The sequence below is a fragment of the Botrytis porri genome, assembly GCF_014898465.1.
Source record: "Botrytis porri strain MUCL 3234 chromosome Unknown BPOR_007, whole genome shotgun sequence".
Taxonomy (NCBI): domain Eukaryota; kingdom Fungi; phylum Ascomycota; class Leotiomycetes; order Helotiales; family Sclerotiniaceae; genus Botrytis; species Botrytis porri.
Window position 1 is genome coordinate 1621353 of NW_024066081.1, and position 24729 is coordinate 1646081.

At 43.6% G+C, this 24729-nt stretch overlaps 10 protein-coding genes across 10 annotated transcripts; 6 read left to right on the forward strand and 4 right to left on the reverse strand.

The window, feature by feature from the left end:
* Positions 1-65: 65 nt before the first annotated feature.
* On the forward strand, positions 66-2372 carry EAF01_005819 (uncharacterized protein). The gene is made up of 4 exons (XM_038914073.1): positions 66-156; positions 206-870; positions 921-956; positions 1007-2372. Exons 1-4 carry the CDS (start codon positions 149-151, stop codon positions 2008-2010), a joined length of 1713 nt encoding a protein of 570 aa, XP_038770522.1. The 5' UTR covers positions 66-148; the 3' UTR covers positions 2011-2372.
* Positions 2373-2828: 456 nt separating this feature from the next.
* EAF01_005820 (uncharacterized protein) lies at positions 2829-4014 on the reverse strand (the record flags this gene model as incomplete). Its single annotated transcript, XM_038914074.1, has 4 exons — positions 2829-3326; positions 3429-3579; positions 3636-3852; positions 3927-4014. The coding sequence occupies 4 exons, from the start codon at positions 4012-4014 to the stop codon at positions 2829-2831; spliced, it is 954 nt and encodes a 317-aa protein (XP_038770523.1).
* A 466-nt stretch (positions 4015-4480) lies between these two features.
* On the forward strand, positions 4481-7183 carry EAF01_005821 (uncharacterized protein). The gene is made up of 7 exons (XM_038914075.1): positions 4481-5224; positions 5296-5366; positions 5432-5454; positions 5511-5569; positions 5628-5743; positions 5817-5945; positions 6011-7183. Exons 1-7 carry the CDS (start codon positions 5185-5187, stop codon positions 6473-6475), a joined length of 903 nt encoding a protein of 300 aa, XP_038770524.1. The 5' UTR covers positions 4481-5184; the 3' UTR covers positions 6476-7183.
* A 46-nt stretch (positions 7184-7229) lies between these two features.
* Positions 7230-8824, reverse strand: EAF01_005822 (uncharacterized protein). The gene is made up of 3 exons (XM_038914076.1): positions 8483-8824; positions 8136-8414; positions 7230-8081 (listed from the first exon to the last, which is right to left on the reverse strand). The coding sequence occupies exons 1-3, from the start codon at positions 8687-8689 to the stop codon at positions 7419-7421; spliced, it is 1149 nt and encodes a 382-aa protein (XP_038770525.1). The 5' UTR covers positions 8690-8824; the 3' UTR covers positions 7230-7418.
* Positions 8825-10281: 1457 nt separating this feature from the next.
* Positions 10282-10731, forward strand: EAF01_005823 (uncharacterized protein; the record flags this gene model as incomplete). The annotated part of the gene is made up of 3 exons (XM_038914077.1): positions 10282-10467; positions 10510-10594; positions 10661-10731. The coding sequence occupies 3 exons, from the start codon at positions 10282-10284 to the stop codon at positions 10729-10731; spliced, it is 342 nt and encodes a 113-aa protein (XP_038770526.1).
* Positions 10732-14664: 3933 nt separating this feature from the next.
* On the forward strand, positions 14665-16339 carry EAF01_005824 (uncharacterized protein; the record flags this gene model as incomplete). Its single annotated transcript, XM_038914078.1, has 6 exons — positions 14665-14721; positions 14775-14877; positions 14945-15448; positions 15714-15949; positions 16019-16150; positions 16202-16339. 6 exons carry the CDS (start codon positions 14665-14667, stop codon positions 16337-16339), a joined length of 1170 nt encoding a protein of 389 aa, XP_038770527.1.
* An 810-nt stretch (positions 16340-17149) lies between these two features.
* Positions 17150-19097, reverse strand: EAF01_005825 (uncharacterized protein; the record flags this gene model as incomplete). Its single annotated transcript, XM_038914079.1, is given in 4 exon segments — positions 17150-17265; positions 17296-17948; positions 17961-18754; positions 18823-19097. The coding sequence occupies 3 exon segments, from the start codon at positions 18728-18730 to the stop codon at positions 17150-17152; spliced, it is 1539 nt and encodes a 512-aa protein (XP_038770528.1). The 5' UTR covers positions 18731-18754; positions 18823-19097.
* Positions 19098-20640: 1543 nt separating this feature from the next.
* On the forward strand, positions 20641-21657 carry EAF01_005826 (uncharacterized protein; the record flags this gene model as incomplete). Its single annotated transcript, XM_038914080.1, has 2 exons — positions 20641-21190; positions 21260-21657. 2 exons carry the CDS (start codon positions 20641-20643, stop codon positions 21655-21657), a joined length of 948 nt encoding a protein of 315 aa, XP_038770529.1.
* Positions 21658-21881: 224 nt separating this feature from the next.
* On the reverse strand, positions 21882-22998 carry EAF01_005827 (uncharacterized protein; the record flags this gene model as incomplete). Its single annotated transcript, XM_038914081.1, has 3 exons — positions 21882-21980; positions 22032-22783; positions 22839-22998. 3 exons carry the CDS (start codon positions 22996-22998, stop codon positions 21882-21884), a joined length of 1011 nt encoding a protein of 336 aa, XP_038770530.1.
* A 556-nt stretch (positions 22999-23554) lies between these two features.
* Positions 23555-24204, forward strand: EAF01_005828 (uncharacterized protein; the record flags this gene model as incomplete). The annotated part of the gene is made up of 4 exons (XM_038914082.1): positions 23555-23589; positions 23642-23805; positions 23868-23891; positions 23951-24204. The coding sequence occupies 4 exons, from the start codon at positions 23555-23557 to the stop codon at positions 24202-24204; spliced, it is 477 nt and encodes a 158-aa protein (XP_038770531.1).
* Positions 24205-24729: the final 525 nt, after the last annotated feature.

Here is a 24729-nt window from a genome sequence, read left to right on the forward strand (position 1 = left end):
TGATGTATGACGCGACTTTGAGCTCCGTCGCCATCATCAACAATACAATACACTACTAATTTTGTCGCGACATAACACCATAGTCAATTCACTTTCCAGCCCCTATGAAGTTTGACAAGTAAACGATTGCTGAGCTTTAATTATCATAATGCCTGCGTACGTATCTTTGATGGAGTATCTCGCCGTAACAACTAACAATTCTCAGTCCAGGCGAACAGCATGGTGGACGAGCGATCGCGAACCCATTCGAAGAGGTTAAACCGCGCATATCAGAATACACAGCACAAGAAATTGCTACATTACAAAGTAGACTAGAGAAGCAACTAGGGCCCGAATATATCTCATCGCGAGCAGGACCGTCGGGACATAAGGTACATTATATCACAGCGGAGAAATGTATTCAGCTTGCCAACGAGGTATTCGGATTCAATGGCTGGTCGAGTCAGATCATCGAGACACAAGTAGACTTTGTGGATGAAAATGCTACGACTTTGAAAGTTAGTTTAGGACTCTCGGTCATTGTTAGAGTTACGTTGAAGGATGGTACTTTTCATGAAGATGTGGGGTATGGACATATTGAGAATTGTAAAGGCAAGGCGGCGGCGTTCGAGAAGGCAAAAAAGGAGGGGACCACGGATGGGTTGAAGAGGGCATTGAGAAATTTCGGGAATGTGTTGGGTAATTGCATCTATGATAAGGATTATCTGGCCAAGGTTACGAAGATTAAGGTCCAACCTGTCAAGTGGGATGTCGAGAATCTACACAGACACTCAACGTTTACTCCACAAGTAGTCGCGAAGAAAGAGATTGATGCACCAAAGGTCGCGGAAAAGGCTCAGGGTCCTGGACCGACGAGTACAAGCTTATCAGGTATGTTTTGAAAATGTGGTGGCGAAATACACAACTGACGATCGAATTAGGCGATGACACATTGATAGGAGACGATGAGTTCGGAGGTATAAAGGATACTAATTACGTAAAATAGATTATTGCTGATGATTTCCAGATTTCGACGATGCCGATTTCAACGTTGCAGATCCCAATGCTCACCCAGATGAAGTCGCACTTCCTCCCCCACGAACTGGTTCACACCATTTCAACAATGCCAGAAACAGTAACAATGCGCCCTCGGGGAATACAGGGCCACCAAACCAGAGTCGCACTTCTGGCCCCTCGGGACCTCCAGTTCCAATAATCAAGAGTGGTCCGTTAGTTCAACCAAATCGACCACCAGAAGCTGGTGAACCAATCATCACTCGCAATAGTCATCCTCCACCGGCACCAAGAACACCCAATGCAGGTCTCGCAAGATCTATTAGCGCAACAGGACCTATTGTTCGCGCTCCTCAAGACTTAGTCCAACCAAACCGTCCTACTAACCTTGTTAACGCATTTCCTGGCCGCGTTTTAAACCAGCCCAATAGACCTCAACCTCAACCCCAAACAGCATCCGGTCCCCCATCTCCATCTCGCAACAATGACATAACCGATGAAATGCCCCCACCAGGGGCTGGTTTTACTTCTGCTCGCGCTGCATCTCTCCTACCCCAAGAACACACACCCTCCCAAGCCCCCCCTGCGAACCTCAACCTCCCTGCTTTCAACCCCAACCTCGAATCCCCATCTATCCGGCGTACCCCAGGCGTTGATCAAAGATCCTCCAAACCACTTTCTCGCGACTTGAAACCCATTCCTGCGTCTCAGGCTCAAGCTCCTACTACTGGTCCACCACAAGCGCAGCCAGCTTCTCGTCCAGTTGTCGCTGGAAATGGGAATATGAATTTGGGAAATCCACAATTAGATACCACGAGAAGAATTGGTGCGCCTGGTAGCCCGAGTCCGATGAATATGGGTAATAGGAATAGTTATAAACCGCCTACGATGATGAAAAGGCCGATGCCGGAAGCGAATAGAGCTCCGCTAATGGATCTACAGACGAATGGGAGTGGAATGGCGGGGGATGAGCATGGGAATGGGGATGCGAAGAGACAGAGGTTGAATGGGATGTAGATTTCGAAGTACATACAGCTGTAGTAGGACGAAACACGTATATGAGGCATCGATGGAGCTGAGGATGTGATGATGAAAATAGCAGTTGATTGGTAACAGAGGCGTTATGATGGGTCGAAGGATGGGCTGGAAAGGAATGGAGTGGACATGCCCAGCAAGGCACTTTTCATAATGACGGGATTTGTCTATATATGGAGTTCGCTGGGTATTCTTGTACATTGGGCAAGCACACTTTTGCGCTCACTTGCTTGTTGGTAGCCGATCATGGCTAAATTATGGATTCATTAGGTTGTGCTGTTGAAAGTGCTTTAAGATATCATAGGGCATGTTTATTTGCAGAATTCATATCATGTTATAGGTGCTTAGTCTGACTGATCGATTATGAACGTTTTATTCTCATGCTCACTTGTTGTAGATATGAATGGGGATTGATAAGGCTGAAATAACTCTTACCGAGCGCGACAAGGGGGTGGAATTCGGTTATGCCAATACCAGCACTTAAGTGCGGTAGTAAGCTTGATGATAACAAGGCAAATTTGTATTTGTCAACATGCACAATGTCATCCACAAGATCATTTCAGATAAATTCAAGGCAATGAAGTACTGAAAATGCTCGCCGATATTCAAATTCCGCTTGCTTTTTGACTCACAAGGTGCCCAGTGTGTTATGTATAAAATATGCTCCAAAGGAAGAATAGTTTCTTTGACGAACTCTACATATAATCGACCAACGCCATCACGCCCAAACACCAACCATGCATGTTTTCGATGTATGACCGCCCCCAACCTCTCCCCAATGCCCTCTTCCAGTCTGGCCTTTATTTAACGATCAGTACAGCAGAAGGAATCAACCCAGCCTCCTTCAAAGTTTTCCCGAAATCGACTGGACCTTCAAAGGTCTTCTTTGGGTAGGTCATGGTGAAACTAGTCACCGAACCGAGCTCGGCCTCGAGTTGCTGTGAGATTTCAAAGAGGGTGGTGTCGACCGGGTAGGTCTTTGTCATGACCCCAGTAGCTGTTTGTAATCTCAATCGAGATTCTGTGTGAACTTTTGGGGCGCCAGATGAAGCTGCTGGCGCCGCTACTGGTGCAGCTGCTGGTACTGGGGGAGCACGGCCTTCGCGAAGAGCTTTGGCAGCTTCGGCCTTCAAGCGACGTTCCTCCTTATCGGCGGCGATCTTCTCTTGGATGCGCTTCTTGGCTTGAACATCAGCGGCTTTCTCGGCACGTTTGGCTTGTGCCTCCTTGATCTGTTGGTCCTTTGCGAGCTTCTCTTTGGCATCCGAGACTTCCTTTGTGGACTTCATGCGAATTTGCTGTGGAGAATAACATATTAGTGTAATGCGGGGCAGATAGATGTGGATGTAGAGGGGCAGTTGTGGAGTCGAGATATATTTAGGAATTGTAAAAAAACGAACCTCATTGCGCTTGGCCTCCTCTCTGTCGACAATGGCCTGCTTTGCCCTCTTTTCTTTTGCCTTCTCGCGGAGCTCTACGAGCTTCTGTTGCTTCTCTTCTTCGGTGAGAGGGGCAATTTCTTCAGTCGACTGTTCGAAGTTCTCATGTTGACTATGTAATCGTATTAGCAGATGCTCGTATGAAAAGCTATAGTTGGTAGATCTTACGTCTTCTCAGCGTGGAACTGGACCTGCATCATGGACCGGAACTTCTTGCCACAATCGGTGCAGACCATCGACTTAGCTTCTTCCCCATCCTTGAGTGGCGCTGGCTCGATGTTGGGATTCGTTTCGTCGGAATCTGGTGCTGCAGCAGCTTCTGCGGTTCGGATTTCCTCGATGCTTTTATCTTGGTTATCCTCGAGCCATTGTAAAGCTCCGTTCACTGTAGTAAATAGTCAGTATGCGGGCTCATATAAATCATGTACAAGGGATATGCAAGTTGGAATTTATACATACATCCGCCCGTCTTCTTGACTGCAATCTCGGCCTTTTCCTTGTCGAAACCCATGTCGAGCAGTTGTTGAAGATCACTTGGTGTAGACATCTTTACTTAGTATTCCGGGGTTGTTGGTTTATTGTAAGTTGATTGTGTGGAAGTTGTGTCTTTCTAAAGAGTCGAAAATATTATGTCGAGTATTATGATGACGAGATGCAAGAGCTCAGGGTTGTGCGGGATACAGTAATATAATGATGGGTGGGCCGTACTAGAAAGCACTAAATATGGGGTGAATGTAATCGATATCTAATTAATTGATTGATTAATTGACTGGAATTCTTTCAATGATCATAAAACGGCTTCCAAGCCAGGTAGAAATAAGGTATGGAATGGATTAGTTGAATGTTCTAGATATAACTTATATACACTTGATATCTATCTACCTAGCTATAGGTACTTCGTAGTCCGTACACCTATACGCCTCCACAACCCGGAATGTGACAGAATGCTCAAATAGCACAAAGGCTATAAAGGATAAAATTGATTGATTAGATATGGATCTTGGAATGACGTTAGATTTCCACCTACTCGTATAAACACACACATACACATATACGCGCACACTTCTCTGGATAGCTACCGAGTAGGTATATATATAATCCACTACAGGAGTTCATCGCCGAATAGTCCAGCTGTTCATCTCCGGTCAGTGTACTTATTACTCCCTCTCGAGTCTATGTACGTTCATTTGCCCACCTCACTTAGACTATCGATGGAAGACATTGGAAGTTGGATCGACAGGAATAGCAAAATTCATGAAAATAATGTGAAACCAGGTATAATAATGGTCAATCCTGTCAATCCAGTATAATCATAGGTCGCTGGTGGTAATCAAACTAATCAAATGATCATAATAATTCACCCCTTATATACATACACATATACATACTTACTTACTTACGACTCTAACTCATCTGTCCATCTACCCGTCTACCTATATGTATCGTATGTATCGTATGTATCATATGCATCATCATATGTATTGGCCGCAATAATCCCACAGGGAATGACAAACGACCACCCATCCATCACCTTCTTTGTCACTCTCGGACCCTCGTCATTACAGATCAACCACCTCGAGCGAAACACAACCCACCCCATCCTAATAAATAATTCCTCAACTTGCCAAATACAAATATTATTCTGGCTTAATCCCACAATTCCACAACCTCACAAACACTTTGAATACTTTGATCCAACAATACTAATACGCCCATCATGTCCGTCGAAATCGATTCGCAAGAGCTTGGCTTTCACCGTACGCTATCATAAATTATTCTACTCCGACGAAAGGAAAGACACGAGATGGGGAATTCTAACATGTGGCAGGTCCTTTTACCACAGAGGTGTCGCAAACATTGAGAATCAGAAATCCTAATCGTACTCCTGTCGGTTTCAAGGTAGGGAATTCCGCTGCTGTGTCGTTGGCCGTTCCAGAAATGCTAATGTGGTTTATTTTCAACAGGTCAAGACCACTGCGCCCAAACAGTTGGTTCTACTTCATCTCACACCTTCGAAATATCGTTCTAATACTTTGCGAACAGATACTGCGTGCGGCCAAACTCTGGTAAATTGGAGCCGGGAAGAAGCATAGATGTCACTGGTATGCGCCGATTAGGATGGCAAACAGTACGTGGCTCGGGCTAATCTTGCTGGCATAGTTCTCTTACAGGCAATGAAGGATGAGCCACCTCTCGATGCGAAGTGCAGAGATAAATTCTTAGTTCAGTCTGTTGAGATCACACCAGATAAGGAGTTTGTCGATTCGCCCTCAAACGTACAGTACCCACGATATATAATCTATAGGGACGTTCCCTCACACAAACTTACGCTAACTGTATTTCATACAGCATGTCGACCGAGCAGATAAGAAGGATATCCAAGAGAAAAAGATTCGAGTCGTTTTCCTCCCACCAAAGTCGACAGGAGTAGCAGCCAATACACCTTCGAGAAATGGTGTTAATGGAGGAAATAGTGCGGTATGTTCTAGTTCCTCGTGTACCAATCCCGAGGAAACGGAATTGACTAACACCAACATCTCTAGCTTTCAACCCCAGACACTGCCCCTCCAGCCTATCGATCAGTCTCTCCCGAAGAACACTTCACCCCTGCAGCAAATCGTGTTGTACCAGGAAACTCAGGCCCAGCCCCCTCCGTCAGTATCAATGACGAGCCAATTGGCACTCGCAACCTCGGCGACGCTCGCTCTTCTGCATTCAACCCCGCAGCTAGCAGCAGCAGAGAAAGTAATGCATCCGCAGTCACCGCCCCAACCGGAATGCCTACCTCCGTTGAAGAACTCCAAGCCCAGCTCATCGAAGCGAAGAAAACTATCGCATCCTACGCCGAACAAGGTGGTATGAGAATGAGAAAAGTGGCAAATGGGGAAACCTCAAATGAGACGGTCAATGAAATGGCTACCAAGTTGCAAGGTGTAGAAGGTGTACCTGTACAAATCGTCGCAGCTCTCTGTTTGCTTAGCTTCTTACTTGCATACCTGTTCTTTTAATCTAAAGTTGGGTGTGCTTGTTTGCTCGCATTCTGAATTTTGGGTTGTGGTTTCTGGCTTTGATGAGTTATAGCGCTGCACCCCTCTCTTCCATTATTGTATAAGAGGACAGACACGAAGCGAAATAATCAATATTGGGTGTCTTTCTGGTGCTCTCGGGTGCTGTTACTCTTAGGTACTGGTTTCTTGGGTTCTAGACCTCGTTCTTCTTCTTGCACTTTTGTGAAAGTATAGTTCAAGAGAAGATCCCTCTAATTTTACGACGATTCCTCCAAAACTTTATATTTCCTTGCTGTTGATTTTCTTTTCTTTCTCGATTTCCTCTCGCTACAGCTTTTGCATTACGAATGTACCACTTGTATTCTATTGCTTTTTTTTCCGACGAGTTCAGCCTTTTGACAAAGTTTACTTTTCCTTTACGTTTTCTTTCTTTTGTTGCGGTGTGTGGGGGCTTCTACATATGTGTTCGTCCAAAAAATATGGGTGAAGGAAAGAGAGATGAGGGAGAGACCAGAAGACCTTGATCTGGCTGGACTGGGCTGGGCTATGCTGGAATGAACTAAATCAGTAATATGGTATCGGATGTATGTAGCGAGAGAGCAAGTGGGCAATAAAATGCTGGAATCATCGCGAGTTACGTTTCATACATAGTAGGTAGTTGGTGAGGCAAGGTACAAAATCTCGGTTAAATTGTAAAAGACAATTGCAGAAGTGACAATTGATATCATGTGTACTGTGCATAACTATTTGAAGAAATGTATACACATGTTCGTCGAAAAATGCATTCTATAACTAATTTTATCTCATCTGATCTCATAATCATCTCATAATCGTATATACAAATTCAAATCAAGCATTATGTCCCTCCTTCCACTCGTAGAAGGAATCCTCTAAAACTCGAATCTCAGCCCATCTAACATCTAAAAGAAATAAAAGACGAAATCTAAGCCTGGATCTCCTGCTGAGTCCAACCTCCGACTTTTCTTCCTCCTTCCTTCCTCTTGACTCTACACGTCATTCCGACCTCCTTATCCCAAACAAATTGCCATATCACATAGATCCAACTCTCATGTCTGGGCAACTCTGCATAAAACTCCTTGGCTATCTCATGAAGCGCGGGTAAACGTGTCCAAGGAACAGCGGGGAAATCATGATGTTCATTATGGAGTCCGACATTGTAGGTGAAAAAGTTGAGAGGACCGTAATAAGAAAACGTCTCTGGGATTTCGACGCCGGTTTTTGGATCGCGGGCTGCGAGGGGCTGACGCTCGAAAACGTAGTGTTCGGCGATAAAGTGACCGGCGCAGGGGTGGAGGGAACCGGCCAAAAAGGCGGAGAGGATGAGGTAGTAGAGGGAGTTGTAAGAATTGGTTGATTTTACGAGGAGGATGTCGAAGACGACTTGCACGAGAATGTTGATGATGTGGATGGAGGTGAAGGGGACGGCGTAGACGAAGATGGGACGGATGGCGTAGAAGAGGATTTGGAAGGTGCAGAAGAAAGCTTTGCCGAGGAGGGAATCGAGGAACAGGGCTTCGAAGCGGGTGGGGAGATCGGTGTCGAGACCGTCGACGCCGAGGGATTTGTGGTGGGTGAGATGGTATGGCTGGGATTTGTTAGTTTTAGGGAAATCAGAAAGTTTAAGTAAATGTAAACGTACTCTAAAAGAAGCAGAATAAGGAATTCCAATAGGGAGGTTTGCGAAAATCGCCAGTGCCCGATTTAAGGTCGGGTTTCGAAATGCCAAATTGTGGGATATTTCGTGGATGGCGAGGAATAGATTTTGATTCGCGGTTGCGCCAATGATGTAGGCAGTGAGGAAGAATTTCCAGGAGAAGAAAGGTGTATTGCGGAGGAGGTAGGCGCAAAGGATTTGGATTGATACGACAAGGAGAACAACATATTTCGTGAGGGGCTCAGGCCCGCAAAGTTTGGTTACCTGTTGAGAGTGATTAGTATATATTCTTGATTGAGGGATGAGAATGGGAAATTGAGATAGATAAGTACCTCAGGATGAGCTTTGATAATAGCTAAACGTCTGCTTCGATGAGGTTCCTCGGTATAAGTCCAAAAGAAATCATGATCTTTCACATCGATCTCTTGTCGTGGAGGGGCATCTTCATTCTTTTCCGAAACATCTCCTGCTCCATTGGTTCTTAATCGTGGGGTGGGTGATCCCGAGGTTGTAATTGTCGAAGTAGCTACTGGCGGCATGATGAAGTAAATTGTTGTTATGCCACTCTGAACAACTTTTTTGAATAAGGAAGGTGGTGGCGTGGTGTTGTAGATAAAAGGTGTTTTGATCTGGAGACACTGGATAAATAATATTTACCGATCATTCGAGACTAGGTTGGTTTCGCTACCAGATTAGTTTCGTACCCTTTTCGAAGCTTGGTGGACTGTTCTTTTAGATCGATTTTCAGGGGTACCAGGGCTGCAAGCCTCAAGGGTGACAGTCGGGTGGACCGTGCTCTTAAAGTAAGACCCACTGATATTATTTATTATTTATTATTTATTATACGGCTCAGTAGGTGCTAACATGACTTCCCAGCTACATTTCGAGCTGTGTCTCGATCCATCTAAAAGTTGATCTGTGAGTTTATATCGTAGATTCAACTGCAATATCATGGAGCAAAATTGCTGCAAAGAATTGGTACCACATATTGCTCCCAGTTTGAATTACCCTGGTCCACCTCGTCATACTCCTTCCCCCTCTCACATTCTTTTCGCTTCCAAGAGAGATCCGTGATAGCATCTACCATTATGCGCTGGTATCAACATCACTTGTTGTTGTCTGGAAAGGCAAGCTGAAACACGAGATCTTGCCCATATACAAGGGGACACAACGAATTTAGTCGGGCGAGCCTACTTCACGTTTAATATGGCGAGCCGTTAGCCACGAGGAGACATCCACTAGCCTCTCTACTCTCACCACCGACCTCTTGTTCTGTAGCGAGGTGGTGAGCCATGAAGCAGCCATAGTTTTCTACAACAAGAATACATTTTCTTTCGAGGGAGACTATAATTGGGATCCTGTAGTTCATTGGCTGAAATTATTGGTCCTGACAATCGAAATTCTCTCGCATTTCTGAAGGTGTGTGGCAAAACCGCTGTGGAGAGCGTATCCACCATCCTTCGAAGTTTTCAAATGTAAGAAATCTACCTTAGGCATCCATACTTTGCCACCCCCATAGATGGTTTCAAATATGGCTGCGTCGACAATATCAACCCGATCGTGGAAGAAGTTTGTGTATTGTTAGGACAGCGCGCCTCTAACAAGAAAGCTGCTGTTATCATGCGAACTGGTAGATTTTATCCCGGTGGAGGAACCGATCCTGTTGAGCCGGATGAGCTATTACCAGAACACGGCTCGTACAGCATGGAGCTGCCAAACTTGACAGAAAAGTTTCTAGAGCTTCATTCCAGTCACTCTTTGAAGCATTCAGTGGAGGTGGTTTGGAAAGGATTGACATATAAACGTGCCCTCGAGACGGAATTCATGGAGAGTCTTGGGTGGGACACATCCACTTCGCCCGTAGAAAATGAAGAAGCACTTGCTATATTTGGTAAATGTCACAAAAAAGACGAGGGTTTCGCTAGGTACACACTGAAGAGAAAGAAACTCACAGGACCACTTATAACTCAGGATACTTCGCCCTATTCAAACATGTATGTATACTCACAGATCAATAGGGAGGATTATTTGTAGACACAGAAAAATCTTTGAAGTATCAATATACGACACTTGCTTAGTATAATAGTATAACTTCATCTATATCATCTGATAATAACTATACGAGTTTGTTATGGCTACTGAGTCAATTGCGGCGGCTGTGCAATTCACAACAACGCCAAGTGGTGGTATCCGCGACAAATGCCTCTACATCCTCAATGATCCTCAATGGTGTTTTCGTGAATTTGAGGATTTGCTAGGTATCTTGTCCCGTTTGGTATATTATATGCAGAATCTAAATCAACGAATTGATTCTTATGTAGGTAGTCATTAGCGAGTTTCTAATATCATATATTTTTAGACTATTGTCCTTGACAGTTGGGTTGAGAAAGGGGAGCGAGGCTTGGGAATGGCGAGACTTGATCTCTTCTTGATAAGCGAGAAAAGTAAGTATACTTTGGTTGAGGGGGTGAGGATGCCTTTTTATCTTATTCTATGGTAAGATCTTTTAGGAGGACTTGTAGTTCTAAAACTTGAAATTCCACTCAAAGTTGAACTTTCCCCCCCCAAGATACATAATTAAGGTCTATCTGTAACCTTTTACGTACTTTTGACAAAATTAACCAAATCACAACAGCTTTTGTCTTGACCTCAATATTCTTAAAATCGTAAGCCCCATCACAACACCAAGCTAGGTGTTTAGGTCACACTCGCTTAACCAAGAGATCTAGACTGATGGGCTTGTAAAACCGCGACAATTCAAGGTAGAATCTTCTACTAGTGGCGTGAAAGAATCCCAGGAACTGTTGCTTGGATATTACATGCACTTTATGAACATTCAACATATCAAATAGATTCGGACAGGAGATGTGGTCTAGTGGATAAGACATCTGACTCGAAGTTAAATCCTAGGGTAGGGAGGCCGAAGGCGCACCAGCGACTCGGGATGATTCCCTAAGATTTGCCGTGAGCTCATTTAACGGTAGCTCGAATCTATCCATCTCTATTTTCTTTCTCTCTCTTCTAGAACTGAATGTTGGTGTGGATTTAAGGATAGAAAGTGGAAGAATAAAGAAGGGGGTGAGGGGTAGAATGTGGAGGAGGAGGAGTTGAGAATGGGGATTGGGTGGCTACCGGTTTTGTTTGCCCTCGAAGGTAAGTTAACAGACCCATGGATGGAGTGCTTCATTCTTTCCCTTTCTCCTTTATTTTGGATATAAGCCATCAAGTTGTATAGGATTACACAAGCCAAGGATATGCATCAAAGGTGAAGGGGATGTGGTCCAGTGGTTAAGACATCTGACATATAGTTTGGGTCGGATGAGCCAGCGTAGTCTCTCGGGATGCTCGGGTCCTGACCCTGCTGTGAGTACAGGTGACGGCAGTTCGATTGTATCCATCTCTATTGTTATTTTTGATGATACTAAGGTGCCGAGCATTTGTATGTCTAAACAGATGATGGTTGATTTTTTGCTTCTGCGCTATTCAAGTCGAGGCTTCTAGACTTTTCACGAGAAAGTCAATATAAGTTGGAGATATGTCCAGTGGTAAAACACATGTCAATGTCATGAAGTGGGCTTTTCGAGCCAAGTTGCACGTCTTTCGGACAACTCATAAGTATGTGCTTTTCAAGCAACTCTTGTGAGTAGTGACTTCACCTTTAGAAGATGAGGCGGTTGTTCGATTCTATCCATCTCCATTTTTCTCTATTTATCTGCACAATGGATTTCATCTAAATGGGTTTGTTTAGTGTGTATGTATGTGTGTTTGGATGGGTATTTGACAATCGGAAATGTCCATCTGTTTCTTTCATTTCCTGGATCACGCGGGTCTTTCTCAAATTGTATGACGGGGTCGTCTAGTCACGTAATCTAATGCAGCATGTTGATATCAAACACCAAACAAAGATAGGTAGAAAGTATGGTTTAGGTAAAACGTATACTACATGCGAAGTGTGATGTGGAAACGAGACTGAAGCAAACTCATCGCAATTACCATGAGTGCATACAGCGATAGTCTAGTCATCTCCAGCTTCAGCAGCACTCTCAAACCAGTAGAGATTGTCTCATCTGTCCAGAGTTCAATTGCTCTGAAAAATCTCATGTTATTTAAAATACATCCTTGTGATCCGAAGATGTAAGGACGCATGCGTAGGTATGTATATTGTTGAGAAATAAACTGTGGGGCATTCCATATCAATTTGTAAATCAAACAATTCTAGACTTGAGAAAGATTCTCTACGATGGACTGCTATTTCATACAGTATATGTCATTTGACTATGCTTTCTCGGCTCTGTTTTATCTTCTTTTCGATTAGTCTCATCGCCGTCTCCATACTCTTGACTGTCAATGTTATCATTTCACGTCACTAAAAGAAAGCATACAAAAAATTTAAGCTCTCTCCAGATGAACCTACAAATGAGCATTACGTGTTTCTCGGGACACTGGACTAGATTGACTCAATTATTACCAAAGCTTATTAAGAATATTCAGACAGCCCACAGAAGTATAGTTCGAAAACAAAATAATTGCCTGGAGTATGATTGACTTCCCAAGCGTTTGAAGTTCAAGGAAGGTTTTTGAAGCTATTTACTTGTCTTGCGTAGCTGGGACATGGAGAGGGCTCTTCACTGACGACGAAAGAAATTAGATTATCAGAGAACTCTATTGTGAGCATGAAGGGGTATATTTCAGTCTTACTATGGCTGTATCTTAGGCATATTCTTTGGTGAACTACTCCTCTGTGTGCAATTATTTCATGTATTTGCTTGGAGAATATAAGATGAGCAGTAATAATATCAGCTGCTAAATGCGACTTCGATGGGTTAATCTGATCTGATTTTGCACAATTGCAGTTCTATTTTCGGTGCTTAAAATGAGCTATTCCTGCAACCTTTTCACCTCAACAATAAAGACAGCCTTAGAATTCCAATTCGTGTCGAGTCTAAATGAATCCATAAAGACCGAGATCTATCGAGTCATTCAAGAAGTCTCAAAAATGATTGGAAACATGCAAAACAGATCTTTATTTACTGGTTCACACTTCCATGATTTCTTCTTCAAGGGAGCGAAGATGACGGGGCTAGCTTCCCCTTTTATTATATGGGGCTGGGGTTCGGATAAACACCCCACTTAAGTTTCATCTTTCAGCAGACCAGGGATTATTTGACCCTTGAGTATATCGCGTCGTCATACGACTTTATTTCACAATATTTATGAGATGGTTCAGCGGATCAGGGATTGTTCAAAGGCTGGGGAACGGTTGGCTTTTGAAGAAGTTCATGGTTAGCAAAATCCTTTTGCTATGTGTGACAAAACACAACCCGTCCCGCTCATCCGGTCGTTTGGTACTCTCGGGAGATAAGTAGTAAGCTAGGCCCATGAAACAGTTCATAGATGTTGTGACGTGCTAAGATATGGATATTCATCTCGTGCGGTGTACGATTTGGTTCCAAAGTATAGTGCAGAAGGCAGTGCAAACTAGGCTGCGCACAAATTATCTGTATCTGTGGATTATTTGCGGATAATCCGCTCCACAGGTTATCCATCAGAGGTTTTACTTGCTCTACGGATTATCTATTGAAGCTTTAAAATTATTTGCTCTGTACAAATAATCTGCAGATTATCTGTAGATAATCCATTCACTCACAAATAGATGGATTATTTGTGGATATATGGGTTATCTATGAATAATTTGTGGATTATTTGTAAATAATTCATGGATATATAGATTCTCTAAAAAAAGCGGAGAATCTCCGCTTTTTTCGCTTAAAATATAAAGCTATTCCTAAATTAATTATAAAATTATACCAATATTATGAAAGATTATAAATAGTTATACAATATATAGATAGGTGGATATTCGCGGGTAATTTGTACCTGTCCCACAGGTTATCCATCCAGATTCTGAATTATCCGCTCTATAGACGGATTATCTGCGGATTATCTGTCGAGGCCATTATCCGCCCCGCGGGTACCCGTTGCGCAGCCTAGTGCAAACAGAAGTTGGCAGCAAGTAAAGGCTGTATATGATATTCTCTAGCAAAGTGGGAGAGAAATTTTGGATGGACTGAATTTGGGTTTCCAGTGGTATCCTCAGTAGATTGATGACTCGGAAGAGAAAGCACAATTTACTGCCACATCTCCGTCTTTCTATGTTCATTCATCTATAATCTCGTATGAAGCAGACACTGAAATACTACTTTCGCCTCTTTGACAATAGTAGCATATCTCAAAATCTTGTTGCAAGTGAAAACGGATCCAAACCCGAAAAGACATACTGCATCGACACGAGATCAATGTCAGCGCTAACGACCGCTAAGCCTCCTCATGCCCGCCTAAATATTTCAAGCTTAGCCAATGTCAGAACTCTCTTCAATGAAAGAAGTGCTATGTGAGAGCGGCGACTACTAATATAGGCTACTCGAGTCTTAGATTTCAAATTCATACACTTTCATCTCTTTTATAGTTCCAATCTACCTTGAACAAGCATCTCTTCAGCTGAAATAGTCACAAAATGGCGTACCCGAAGAATGTTGGAATTAAAGCCATGGAAATCTATGTCCCAGCACAGGTAATTTTCAAGCACTCCAACGAAAGTCACTTCACGATGCTGAATGAGAAAAGTGTCTGGATCAAACATTGTTTGAACAACATCAAGGTGTTTCGGCTGGCAAATATACCATTGGATTGGGCCTTCAGTATATGAACTTTTGTACCGATAGAGAGGGTAAGTTCGTACCATTGAAACCCATCGGCCAATCCAAGCATCATATGATTCTCACAAGGTTTTCCAGATGTCTGTTCTCTAGCTCTTACGGCTGTCTCTTCACTCCTCCGTAAATTCAACATCGACCCCAAATCAATTGGACGTCTTGAAGTCGGAACCGAATCACCCATCGATAAAGCCAAATCTGTCAAATCAGTTCTTACCACTCTTTTCGAGCCACATGGTAACACAAGTCTCGAAGGAATCGACACAACTCACGCCTGTTACGGTGGTACGAATGCCCTATTCAATGCGGTCAACTGGGTAGAGTCTCGGTCATGGGATGGTCGAGATGCCATTGTTGTTGCATCCGATATAGCTCTCTACAAAGAAGCCGCTTCTCGACCAACTGGAGGAGCTGGTTGTGTTGCTATGCTTGTTGGTCCAAATGCACTGTTGTCTCTCGAATCGGGTTTAAAAGGTGTCTACATGACTCATGCTTATGATTTCTACAAGCCGGATACCAAAGTCGAGTTTCCTATTGTGAACGGCCATGAATCTATTGGTTGTTACATCGGCGCTTTGGATGCATGTAGTCGAGTTTCCTATTGTGAACGGCCATGAATCTATTGGTTGTTACATCGGCGCTTTGGATGCATGTCACAAGAATCTTCGTGAGCGAATTGAGGCTAGAAGCAAACTCAACGGCAATGAGCTTGATAGCGTGCCCAAGAAAGTTCTCGAACTTTTCGATTACATGGCATTCCATACTCCAAACTGCAAATTAGTTTCTAAATCGTTCGGTTGACTCAAGTATAACGACTGTCTTTTATCGACTGATGATGCTGAATGGGAAGGTATTCCCGATGAACTCCGCAAGTTGAGCTATTCGGAATCTCTCAAAGATAAGACGCTAGAGAAGACTCTTATAGAAATCACAAAGGATGAGTTCAAGAAGCGTGTTGAGCCGTGCATTGCTGGGGCTTCTTTATGCGGTAACATGTACACAGGGAGTCTGTACTTCTCTCTCATGAGCTTGATAAACAACATAGATCTCAAAGCCGCAGAAGGCAAAACGATCGGCTTGTTCAGTGTGAGTAGATAGATTCACCATTTTTTTAACCTCCTAAAGATATTTTACTGACCCGAATCCACAATTTAGTTTGGAAGTGGAATTGCCAGCTCACTTTTTGGCATGAAGATTACCGGTGATCTCACCGACCTGGTCCAAAAAGTCAATTTGATGGATCGTCTCAAGCAAAGACACACCGCGACACCCGAAGAGTACGAAGAGGTGAGTTTTTAGTTTTCAGTCTGTTTGGATAATATGCTAACTTGACAAAAGGCTTGTACCCTCCGGAGGAACGCATACGGAGCTAAAGATTTCAGACCTCTTGGCGATGTAAACTCCCTGGTACCTGGAACATACTATTTGGAGAATGTGGACGATGTGTATAGAAGAACTTATGCCATAAAGAAGTGATGATCCAAGCAAGATTGTATCATGCTAGGTGATAGTACACGAAACGCTTGCATGAGAAAGATATAGGGTTGGAATATTCAATAAAAACCAGAAGACGAGATGGAAAGGCCTAACTAGTCAATATTATAACTAATAAGATTTGAAACGAAAGTTGCAACGTACAATGGGTCGGAGTTGCATTTGTAAATTGCAAAAGATTTATTGCAGAAGCTCTAAAAATGTGAAGAAAATGCTTCTGACTACTGTTTGAGCACTCTTCATAGTAACCGGGTGTGTGTTGCCACTTGGACAAGACAAAAAGCACTTATAATGATAATAGTAGAGACCACTAAAGTGGCTACCGATCATTTCGTCCTCAAGACCTTATAGTATGTAAAAGATAGGCTATTGGTAGTGCTTTCCCTCCCGTTGCGCAATAGAGCTCGAGCATCCGCTGTCTTCATCGTTCATATCCTTCTTCCTCTTGGCAATTGACAAAAAGAGACTCATCTTTCCAAAAAGCAAAAACATACAACAGTGGGGATCCGCTGGTGGTTACTTACGCAACTACTAATCAACCCATCTGAAGCTCGTGTATGGCAGAGCGGACGGGATGCCGAATTCTCCACGTTCCAGCGCAACACCAGCCGAAAACACCATTCCCGATTTAGGTTTTCTCATTACCGTACAGTACATACAATTATATCATTCCCAAACACGAATAATAGTAACGCGGACAATTGTAACTCGAGTTCAGCTCAGTTTCCTACTCTTGCTGTTTATCTACATGGGCCAAGGGGGTTTGATGATAGATACACATTCATTCGATATTCACGCCGCTGTTCTGGTTCGTTTATACACATTGCTATCAATTTCCGAGATATTCCTTTTCCTGGACAAGCCCTTGCTACTCTTCTCGTCGACCAATATCCGAAATTGACATTCAACTTTATAACATGTCTACTGCTCCTTGTTACCTGCGCGAGCGGCACTACCTAGTTTTAGAAAATGTTCCATCAGAAAAGTCATCTCAGCACCACGTTGAAATGTGTTGATTGACTTGATGAGCCCAACCATATCTGAGACAAGCAATCGACGCGTCGAATCTTGCAACACGGAGGTGCTGTTTGAATCTGTCGGGTCGTAGAACAACAGCGCAGAGCACCAGGGTCTAATAGCATCGAACTTTGCAACATCAGACTCACGGACACTTTCACCAAGAGTAAGTAATTTGGAAGTCAGTCCTCTATGTTCTAGAACATTTGGAATTAGTTTTGCTGCTGTATTCAACCACTCCCTAAATTCTAACCCAAGAGCCTCCGAGGTAGCGTCTTGTCTGAGTTGTTGGCTTGTTTCTCGGATATCGGCGAGGTATTCTTCATCCAGTTCTCGAGCGTTCGACTCGAATTGGTGTTCTACATCCAGTCGTCTAGCATTGGACTCGGCGAGGTATTCCTCATCCGAGTTCACCTCCACGTCAAGGTATGTTTCTATATGTCCTGATTCCTTGTAATTATTGTCAAGGTGCGAGTCTTCTCCGACATCCGATAGTTCTTTAGAGCTAGGCGAGAAAATACCGTGGCACACCGGCACAGGACTCGGTGTTACTGGAATAATAGCTTCCTCTATGCTGGGTGATTACTTTGTATCTATGTATGCGATCAATGGTGAACAGGGAACCTGCACTTCCGTCGGCCTCTGTGGATTATTGGCGGTGTATAGTGGCGGTGGTTGATCCTGAGGTTCCTTATGTTTAAAGTGCGTCCAGTTCACTAGTGTAATGCCTTGTTGAGAGTATATCTTCCTCATATCAGATTCACAAACCTCTACACTTGTATCATACAAGCACTCGCGAATTTCTTTCAAATGTTGTCGCGCATAATCGCTAGGTCTAATATATACCTTAAATTTCTTCATAAGAGATAAAGACTTAATCGCACGAATCAATTTGCTGGAGGTTTTATTGAAGGGGCAGATAGTTGTAGATTCCTTATCTTTTTGAACCACAAATCCCGCAAATCGAATGTCAAAATTTAAAACAATAATACGCTCTAAATTACTTATACCGGCTTCGTGAAGAGCAGATGCATCAAGAAGAGATAAATCATTAAGCTTCTGTATCGAAAGATCCTCTGAAGCATATTCAAAGTCACCTTGTGGTGGAACAACCAATAGCATATACATGTAATGACGCTTGCCGGAAATCCTGATGGCAACCTTAATTGAGAACTGTATATGAACATGTCGTTTAGATTCAGAATTGCAGACCACTTTCATAATAATGTCGACATTTTTTTTGTTGCCAGGCATGCAAGAACCTAGTGTCCAACAGTCGTCCTCATCAGCCCACTTTATATATACTCTCTCCGTAAGGAGATTCTCCAGCCCAAGTATTTCGATTGGAACCGCCATATTGTGCACTATAATTGTGATTAGCTATGAAGACGACAAAGAACAATTGTATTAGGAAGAATGATCCCACACTATGTGTGTATCCCACCCACCCAGGCTAAAAGAGAGCAGCCTTGACTCTTTGGCACCGAAAGTATCAGGGCGTCCCCAAGCGGCAGATACTGAGGAACCGTAACCACCGACTCGATGCAGACCGTGTCAGGGGGTCCCCAAGCAGCAAATACCGAGGAACCGTAACCACCGACCTTTGTACGAAGTATATAAAGACGTTAGAGGAATTATTGCACGAGAAAAATGTAGATATAATACTACAATGATCGATGTAGACGTAGATGATAGAAGTAAAAATAGAATAGATAGAATAGAGATGAAGAAATCACGCAGAAAGATTGACATCAACAATAGGTGGTTGGATTCGCTTGTATGTATTGTAGGCTACGTTCACCTATTTTCACCAAGAGGGTAGCAATTAGAGGACGTAGAGGCTACCGTAACCTATGTATAAACGCCCCACCCTGATAAGTAAAATCAACATCAGATTTAAAAATCGAAAAACTGGTGAACATTATTATGTTCAGTTTGGTAAATTGTTTTAGGGAAGGTGTAGGTTTCAATAGAACATAGAGATTGCCCAATTCTCTTCAGTCTATGGTCGTGTGTGATGGAGAGTAGTAAACTTTGAGTATGTAGCAATGAAAATCAACAGTGAGTCAATTCCTCTAGCATATTATACATACATACAACGTGGGTAAATTTGCTGCATCTCTTACAACTGAACCCGTAAACTACTTACGCAAGTACACAGATAGATCGTAGAGACTATGGTTAGGAAATACGAAACCGGACGTCGATTTTGTACATTATGCAATCCATCCCATCATGTACCAACTTTACAATTCGAAAGGTCATCCTCACAGCCCTGAACCCATTCGGGATGAGAAACCAGCAGATCATCCAAATAGCGAATGTCACAGATACTAATAACACACTGGCAGTGACAGTCTCCAACAATCCCACGATTTTTAATATGAACCAGAAGTCAAACATGTGCCAGACAACAGACCACCGCCAAGTACGCTCAAAACGTCGGCAAACGTTGCATAAAGAGTATAGTGTGCGCGACTTTTGAGAAGGACTGAAAGTCTTCCCCCAAAGATGACACTATGTTGGAAGGCTACGTACGAAGACCTGGTCTTAAGGACAACGATATAGCAAATATGCTGTCAACCGCCTAAGAAGCCAAGAGATTTCGCCCCCCACAAGCGCCTGGAAGACTTCATTTGACAAGAATTTGACAAAGAGTTAATATCGCTCAGTATCCAGGTAGTTCCATTCTAATTTGGGTGTAGAGGTTCATCTTTATGGCCACTCTGCAGGGTTGGGTTGGAGAAAGCCTTGCTTAGAAAACTGGGTGTTCATATTGAACAGAAGAGCGCAAAAAAAGTCTTCAGCAGATCTGAGCTTAAGGCTCTCCTCGGGTTGATGGGGAGGGCCAGTAGCCGACTTCGAATATTGAGGTGTTAATCAAGATGTCTGGCTCGTTGAATATCAGATAAATGTAGCAAATGTTGTCGATAGATGCAACAAATTAGCTATCAAAGTGTCCTGAGACTGCAAGACAAGTGATGTAGGAATTATTTTTGAGAAAATAGTGCAACCTAATTTCAATGATTCCGACATCAATTCCAACATCTGAACTGCGGTTGCAGCGACCATAAAAGCAGACCGAAATTCTAGAATGAACTCGCTTACGTAATCTCTACCAATCGCTACCCCAATTGGACAATTAGCGGTGCGGGCCATTTACGCGGGTCGCGTCCGCCTGCAGGCGCGTTTTGTCTCATTAGTATATCAATTGGCATGGAAGAACATCATAAGTTCCATTCTCACCCACACAGCACTCCATCATAATGTTCAGTATGTTGCAGACACCGGTGAGCGCACATAAGCAACTACGCCATTATACACCCCATGTACCATCGCCATTATCCTCATCACCTTTACGATCTTCTCCGCCCGTATCGCCTCTGGAGCCCCGCAACGCGAATTTACCAACGAGGATACAGCAGGCTGGAGATTGTCAAACTAGTTTCATGATGTCGCCTGAATCTGGTGCTTCCAAAACCTCAAGTCCTGATAAAAACCACTCGACTTCAAACAAACATTTGCCGAATAGAGATGGTGCATATTCGAAGAGAATAACGAAGACGAATCCGTTATTGCATGGACAAGGTGATGGAAGGGAGACACGGAGAAAGCTGTTCTTGAGAAGAGTTAGAGAAGATTCGGAGGATAAAAGATGGAAAGCCAGAGGCGGTGATGATGAGATGATGAGAACTATTTGGATTGCAGAGCAAAGGAGGCGAGCGGAAAGACAAGCTAGAGATGCGCAGGGCTGGGCGGTTGATGTCGATGAGCAGGATACGCAACTGGATTACGGCGCTGGAAATTTAAGTCTCGGTATGCTTATTCTATCTAAGACTCGATTCATGAATGAGTTTGCGGGAATTGGGTTAACAATGGTTGCAGATGAGGTCATGGCCGAGGAAGTGGCAAGGAACGAGGAAGAAGAAATAGAAGCTTTGTTATCATCTATGACCGAAGCCGAAAGAAGACAAACTCTGGATGAAGCATATGAGAATGTCTCGACACTCGACGAAGAAATTGGTCCAATTGATGACAAGGAAGCAGCTGCTTGGGCGCGAGGAGAATTCCAACATTTTTCAAACCAACATAGTATGACTGTGATGGATGTTGAGCGACATGTCAATAGTTCCTCGCCTGATACCCACTTTGGTAGCGACGATGGTGATTACGACGCCATTTTCATGGACGTTATACAACAGGAATCGTATATCTCGTATCAAGATAACCAATCCATGGATCTGTCAGGAGACCAGGAAATGATGGATACAGAAATGAGTTGAATGTGGCACATAATAGTACATACTGATACATACTGACAGGACATTGTTTATGATAAATTGGAGGGTTTTGCTGTTAGCGTTGGTGTTTCAAACGGCTAGGGCCTGGTCGGTGTTTTGGTATGATAAATGGATCGCACCAATTGATGTTTGATTTTGAGATTATTGGTCATGGTATCACTGGTTTGTTAATATACACGAGTTACTATCACTAAGATATGGGTATTTTATTGTGTTGGGCAGCCTTCTTCTGGAGCCCCAAAAGCTTCTTGCGCTGCAGCCATGTCTCCAACCAGATCTGCTGGTGGTGAGCCTGCTGCTTGCATCTGTAAATAGTTAGCAGCGCGCCGCGATATGATATGATAGCTGATACACACCTTTTGCATTCTTTCTACAATATACTCTCGATCCGAAGCATTCTCATCCTTGTAAGTCTTTTGCTCGAATCTTGCGACAATTTCCCTGACGAAAACTTGCTGTTCCTTATATCGCTTCAGATCATCTGCAGGAGTACTAGCAGAGTTCTTCTCTAACCACGCGGGGAATTTATCATCTAATTCCTTCATCGGTTCGTATAATATCTCCTTGTTAGTCAATTGCTCCATCATGCCCAATAGCATTTTCGAGAAATCCTCCTCACTGCCCTCTCCGTCCATACCACCAGCTCCCATAGCCTTCATCATCTCAGCTAGTAGATCGTCCGAGTTGTCCTCTGCTGCTGCTGCTGTTGCTTGATCCCCAGAAGCTTGCATTCTTTCCATCGTTTTCTTAATAGTTTCCTGGAATGTTTCCTCACTAGCTGAGCCCGGGGCGGCCTTGGTCTTCGAAGGTCCGGGTTTTGGCACAGATGGCGGTGGAGGTGCTGGTCCATTCTCCCCCAATCCACCCATCTCCTTCAGCATACTTTCAAACTGTGCTTGCATTTCCGGTGAAGTCTCGAGTTCTCCCATTAGTTCGGCCATGCCGGCTTGTAATTGCTTTGCGAAATCATCGTCAGTGAGTCCTTCACCGCCGCCGAGAAGAGGGTCGTCCACGACGGGTGGTTTCTCTGGGCCAGAGGTTGCTGTTGTGGAGGTTGGTGCTGGGGCTTTCGATTCTGGCTTCGCAGCGTTGAACTCATCCAGCATATCTAAGAATTCATCAGAATCTCATCTTCATATCTAGCATTAGATTGAATGATGTACCATCTAGATCATCTAAATCATCCTCGTCCGGATCTGGAACATCCTCCCACTCCACAGTAGCATCCCCAGCCTGTGTTTCAGAAACTGTACTTGATTCGCCGACCAAAGCTTTTGTCGAGGACTCTGCCAGTCCCGCGAGATCCCCAGGTTTCGACTCCATGTTTAATAGATGCTAGAGGAAACTCTATAAATCCTTTGCTGGGATCTTCGAAGGTGGGTATTCTTCTGCAGGCCGAAGTGAATACGGCCAGTATGTGGAAAGTGCGGGGTATGATTTGCGCCGGAAACGGTATTGTCTTGAAAATCTAATATTCGGCGACAACTTACACTTTATATAATCGAATATTGGGTTCTAAGAATTAAAATAGTCTTGCGACGTACATAAGGCATGAAGATCATGAGATGAGAAGACTAGGCCGAGGCTGTCACTTCTGATGTCGGGCATTGTTGATAGTGGGGGTCTTTCGAGCTAGTGAATTGTACTTCTTTCTTTTGCCTTGTCTGGACGCTTCATAAATTAACGAATCTTGAGCCTCGTAGCTAGCAACCACCAAACCTTTCCATAACAATTTATTCTTCTGCATTTGTAGCAATACAAGAAGTTGCATTAACTCTTTGGGCTTTTGGTCTTGATCAATAGCCAGTTTAACGAAGTATTCTCCAATCTCGAAATCTGAGTTGCGCTTTCCTGAACAAAATCCAGCCTCATCTTCAAAATGACGCTCTGTCTTAATCGTCTCACGGAGGAACGGTAAGCTTTGCACAGTTTGGAAGTCTAGGACGAAGTCTAATGGGATCTACAGTAAGCAATGGCGAAAGGACCATCCATTTGGGTTTTCTGCAAAGCCTATTCGCAACCCTGCTACGAACACTATTGATATGAAGATTTGGGACTGCGGCGTACCTGGCAAGGCCGGTACACTATGGGAGGGAGGTCTCTTCAAACTGAATATTATCTTTCCGGATGGTGAGTTGTTCTGATGTCATTTACGGTATAGTTGTGGATATGCGCTAATATACAGTCGATAGAATACCCAACCAAACCTCCAAAGTGTATGCGACTTCAAACCACTTCCATGTTTGGCCTATAACCAGGACTAACAGATAATCAGGCAAATTTACACCACCTCTCTTCCACCCCAACGTCTACCCCTCCGGCACAGTCTGTCTTTCGATCCTGAACGAGGAAGAAGGCTGGAAGCCCGCCATCACCATCAAGCAAATCCTCCTCGGCATCCAAGAACTCCTCGATACCCCCAACCCTGATTCTCCTGCCCAAGCCGATGCCTACAATCTCTTTAAGAAGGACAAGTCCGCGTACGAGAATAAGATCAAGCGCATCGTAAAAGACAACCCAGCCCCTTAGGGGAACCAGGGAAATGCAAATGTGATAGTCAAGGCGATGGTTTGATTTCGCGGGAAGTATTGGCGTTCGTTGGGCACATAATCTTTCAAAGCATATGGGGATATCAATACGGGCGTACCTAGCAGAGGAAATACTTTTACTTTGATGCAGCGCTTTAGTCAAAGAAATTTACCGAGTACCCTAGATGAGTTACAATATCTACTCAATGGGACATGGGAAAAATCAATGAGAGAATTAGTTTTTTCAAATCTATACCACCTTTTTCTTACTCCATTGTTGTGTTATGACCTACTACTCTCCTCTGTCCTTTGAGTCACCTCATGAAGAAAGCCACTTGCGTCCATCAATACATGTGTGCCCATAGTCTAGCATTCCAGATACGATACACTACCACCAACATTTATCCGACGGTATCCCGCCAAGCAATTTCGTCTAGAGAAAGCTATTATAACATTCCAGAACCTCGATATCTAGCTGTTACTCATCCAAAGGCAATTGACACCAAAATTAGCAATGCTACAACAT

Bases quoted from the DNA above. Each gene is read 5' to 3' on its own strand.
- EAF01_005819 (XM_038914073.1), top strand. The intron at 871-920 runs GTATGTTTTGAA...CGATCGAATTAG, and splicing joins GACGAGTACAAGCTTATCAG to GCGATGACACATTGATAGGA. The intron at 957-1,006 runs GTATAAAGGATA...GATGATTTCCAG, and splicing joins AGGAGACGATGAGTTCGGAG to ATTTCGACGATGCCGATTTC.
- EAF01_005821 (XM_038914075.1), top strand. From the start codon at position 5,185: ATGTCCGTCGAAATCGATTCGCAAGAGCTTGGCTTTCACC. The intron at 5,225-5,295 runs GTACGCTATCAT...AACATGTGGCAG, and splicing joins GCAAGAGCTTGGCTTTCACC to GTCCTTTTACCACAGAGGTG. The intron at 5,367-5,431 runs GTAGGGAATTCC...TATTTTCAACAG, and splicing joins GTACTCCTGTCGGTTTCAAG to GTCAAGACCACTGCGCCCAA.
- EAF01_005822 (XM_038914076.1), bottom strand. From the start codon at position 8,689: ATGCCGCCAGTAGCTACTTCGACAATTACAACCTCGGGATCACCCACC. The intron at 8,415-8,482 runs GTACTTATCTAT...CACTCTCAACAG, and splicing joins TTATCAAAGCTCATCCTGAG to GTAACCAAACTTTGCGGGCC. The intron at 8,082-8,135 runs GTACGTTTACAT...AACAAATCCCAG, and splicing joins CTTATTCTGCTTCTTTTAGA to CCATACCATCTCACCCACCA.